The 3,987-nt window shown below is 32.8% G+C and overlaps 1 protein-coding gene across 1 annotated transcript in view; it reads left to right on the top strand.

Annotated features, from left to right (window-relative positions):
- The first annotated feature begins 802 nt into the window (after window positions 1-802).
- LOC111432538 (Golgi SNAP receptor complex member 1-2) overlaps window positions 803-3,987 on the top strand; it is a 6,095-nt gene continuing 2,910 nt past the window's right edge. Inside the window, exons 1-2 of the mRNA XM_023069467.1 lie at window positions 803-1,009; window positions 2,048-2,244. Of these exons, the coding sequence (XP_022925235.1) occupies window positions 871-1,009; window positions 2,048-2,244 (336 nt within the window). The 5' untranslated portion in view covers window positions 803-870. The remainder of the gene's footprint in view (window positions 1,010-2,047; window positions 2,245-3,987) is intronic.

Genomic DNA, 3,987 nt, shown 5'->3' with positions numbered 1-3,987 from the left:
GCCCACATAGTGATTTAATTTCTAACGGTATAAGGAAGAAGCCCAAGTGATGGTTGTACAACGTGGGAATGAAAAATTTGCGAAAGCATGGAATATTCGACCTCGTTGGACGAGCTAAAGTAAGAAGATTAAAGACTCCCCAAAAGCATCTTAATTTATTTCGAGATATTTAATTGTTTTAGCCTTAGTTTTGTTTAATCTAAATAAATTCAAAAGACATCCCATGCTTTTATTTTATTGTGGAGTGAATCCTTCATTCTTATCATGTATTAAGTATAATTATCATGTATTAAATAAATTATACTAAGGAAACAATATCTATCACATTTGAATAAGATTCAAATAGATAAATATATATTGTTGGAGATTTTAGAGATTTGAATATATCTATTTATAGATAAATATATAATGATATCTATAATATATTAAAATTTAATAGTAAGAGTATTTTTTAAAATTTTCTTACCGATAAAAGTATTTTGAAACTTTTAAAATTTTAAAAAAATTTACAAAACAAAACTTTAATATTTTTCATTGAAAACTTAATAAGTTTTTTTTTTTTTAAATTTTTAAGGAGGGATATTTATTAAATTTTAAAAACTTTAATTATTTAAAACAAAGGGTTAAAAGGGTTATAAATAAATTACATACTTGCAATTAACTAAAAAATTAATGGTAAAGCGGTCTAAAAATATATATATATATATATATATATATATTTCAATATTCTTACTTTTTATTGTAGTACGGATATAGATACCTTACCTTACGAGTAGTTTGACAAATAAGTATGGAAAGGGCATTGAGCCCAATTAAGCATTGCTATACTGATAACTAAACCAAAATGAGTTTCGGGTGTGAATTTTGTAGATGGCAATGACAGATCAGAGCCTTGAATTGCAGGAGTCCGGTTGGGAGGAGCTGAGGCGTGAGGCTCGAAAGATCGAGGGCGATCTCGATGTCAAGCTCTCCTCCTATGCGAAGCTCGGTACCAGGTTCACTCAAGGAGGTTTGCTTTCTTCCTTTTTGCTTCACTTCACGGATCTCTGATTCTTTAGCCATTTACGCATTTTAATCGCTGTATGTAATTTGTATTTGGTAGAGCTGTAATTTTCAGTCGATACTAGTTTCATCCTGCAGAGATGGATGGAAGTGACCCTTTCTCTGTGGTGGAACAATGGTAGTGTTTATGTGAGATGGTCGAGGATAACTCCAGCTACATTTCTTAGATTACTGAGATATGAATAATCAAATCAAAGATTTAACTACTGAAATTTGTTAAGATGATGATATTTATCTGTTATCTGATCCTTGATCCTTACGCTGTAAATGATTTCCCGAAAGCAACTGCTAATTCCATCGGGGCTTTAGATTCTTATCAATGTGCTTCGGGAAATTTTGCATTACAGTTTACATTTTTTTCCTTTTCTTTTCGTAAGAATAATTTATGTAGAATTCCCTCAATGGAACCTCCGAATAGACATTGACTTTTTGGATATTCGAAGTTGAAGTTTTAAAAAAATTCAGATCTAACTTATGCCTTCTATGCTTCGCAAGCATATTCGTTAATCTGTGTTCTTTATACCATACTGATAAATTAAGATTAATCCATTGACTTATGTTCTTAAATTGTTTGATGATCCCAAAACATCAAACCGGCTTGTAGCATATAAATTGGTCTGGAACATATTTTAGTTCGGAAGTTAATAAAAGAATATCCAGAACCCTAAACTTTCTATGCACCTCTCAACCACCACTAAAGGGCAAAGTATCTTTTGCCTCAATCTAAGCCAATGATTTGAATGTTTGTACTTCCAGTCCCAATTTCAGCATTACTTTGATTAAGCTTGCTAAGTGTAAACCTTGAATATATATATTTTTTTAGTCACATGATTCTTTTACACGTTCTATATTTAGATAGCTTCAAGATCTTTCCCCTTTTCATAGCCCAAATTAAGTGTCGCTTGATTAAGTATACTGGTTTTATATCGTGGTCTTTGTTCTTAGATGAGTTTGTGTGGATGATGGTTTATGTGTTTGTGATCAGGTTATGTGGATTCTAGTTCACCGTCTGTTGGTCCCAACAGATCATGGAAGTCTATGGAAATGGAAATCCAATCTTTACTTGAGAAATTGTTGGACGTTAATGATTCAATGAGTCGATGTGCTGCATTTGCAGCACCAGCTACCTCTATAAATCAAAAACTAGCAAGACACAGGGATATTCTCCATGAATTTACGCAGGTTTTGACTTTCTTTTAATAATTCTTGTTATCATGACCAAGATCCTAATGAGTAATGATGATCTAAAGTTCCAAATTCTTTGATTCAACTTAATGGTTGTGATCTTAATGCAATTATTTGGGTCTTTGGTATGAAATTTATCAAATGCTATCTGAAGAAATGCATAGTGAATAGGAGGAAAGGGTTGACTGAGCAAGAAAACATGCGACTTCTTGGGGTACATTTTATTCGGTTTTACTTGGAAGCTTTATGAACAATGTGCTGTAATCCTTTTTGACAGAACCCCAATGTCCTGAACGAGGTGCCTTCTTTTATCCGAACTAAAAAAACCCACCTTTCTAACCTTTTTAAGGCTTCACCACGTCTTATCATGTTTCTACCAGGGCTTTCCTCTTTCATCATTTATATCTCCTTTTGTTTTCTATAAGTGGATCAATTACTATACAATCAAGATACCATTTTTTTTGAACTAGAGCTTTTTATATCCTTCATTATTTCTTTTGTTGTTGTCTGGTTATGTATTTTGTTCTTTCATTTGGTATTTATGTATTTATTTCTTAGTTTGGTCTTGATGTTGTTGTTTTCTTTACTCTCTTTCACTCCTTTTGGAGTTTGTATAATCGAGATGCCATCTTAGATCATTTAAATTCTAAGCTTGTTAGAGTTCAGCAACATATAAAGCACGCTGCTGATTCCCATTGCTGGGATGTTTAGTTTTAGGTTGGTGACCACGTTTTCCTTTAGCTCCAGCCTTACATGTTTAGTTTTTTAGTAAAACGATCAGAATGAGAAATTTGGCTTTTCAATTTTATGGTTCACTTCCCAATGTGTGTATCCCTTTTTCCCATTGTGTTCAAGGTTGATTAGGAAGATTATGAGTGCTACACAAGGCAAAAAAAAAAAAAAAAAAAATCTTGATTTTTAACCTTGTGACAAATGATATCAAAGCGTGACTTATCTTGGCTGGTAACTCTCTCTTGTTCTCAGGAAAATGTCAGAAACTTTTGGCAATTGTGAGAGCCAGTTGGAGGGTTGTTAGGATAATCCACAGGATAATAGGATTTTGCTTCTCATTATTTAGGCGACTAAACATAATGACAGTATTAGAGAATTGAACTATCTTTTAAGAACTTTATGGTGAAGATGAAGGATCAGTTTAATGCAATGGTAGGTGGTTTATACCGTTGGGTCTATAGAAGTGAAAATCCTAAAACCTAAGGTGCTTAATGGTTCTAGGCAAGCAAAGGAACCAAATAATTTTCTATGGGGTATTGAAGAATACTTCAAGGCATTGAAAAACCTAGAAGAAGGTAGAGTGGGTATTATAGGCATATACCGCTTCTGGGATGCCAAGATATGGCAGCATACACATTTTTACGACGATGAAAATGTAGGAAGACTAAGGTTATGCAAGATAACTTCTGATTCTTCTCGAATAACTCAACCAATATCGGTTGTTTTTATTTTGTAAAGGACCACATAGAGCATGGAGCTATCTAATGAAAGATAAGTTGAATGAATTTGAACTTAAGAAGGGAGTAAATGGGTTATGTAGGAAACTTCCTGTTGTGTCAATCCCCTATTACTACAGTTGTTAGAATACATTAGTATCAACTCATGAACTTTGTTGAAGGATTAGGATAAGTGGGCAAAAAAAATGAAGAAATTACATCCAGGGTGCTTTAAAAAGGAAGAAATTACAACAGTGTAGGCAAAAAAAAAAAAAAAAAAAAAAAAAAAAAA

Source organism: Cucurbita moschata, unplaced genomic scaffold, assembly GCF_002738365.1.
Source record: "Cucurbita moschata cultivar Rifu unplaced genomic scaffold, Cmos_1.0 Cmo_Scf00038, whole genome shotgun sequence".
NCBI lineage: Eukaryota > Viridiplantae > Streptophyta > Magnoliopsida > Cucurbitales > Cucurbitaceae > Cucurbita > Cucurbita moschata.
This window is presented reverse-complemented; position numbering and strand designations above follow the sequence as displayed.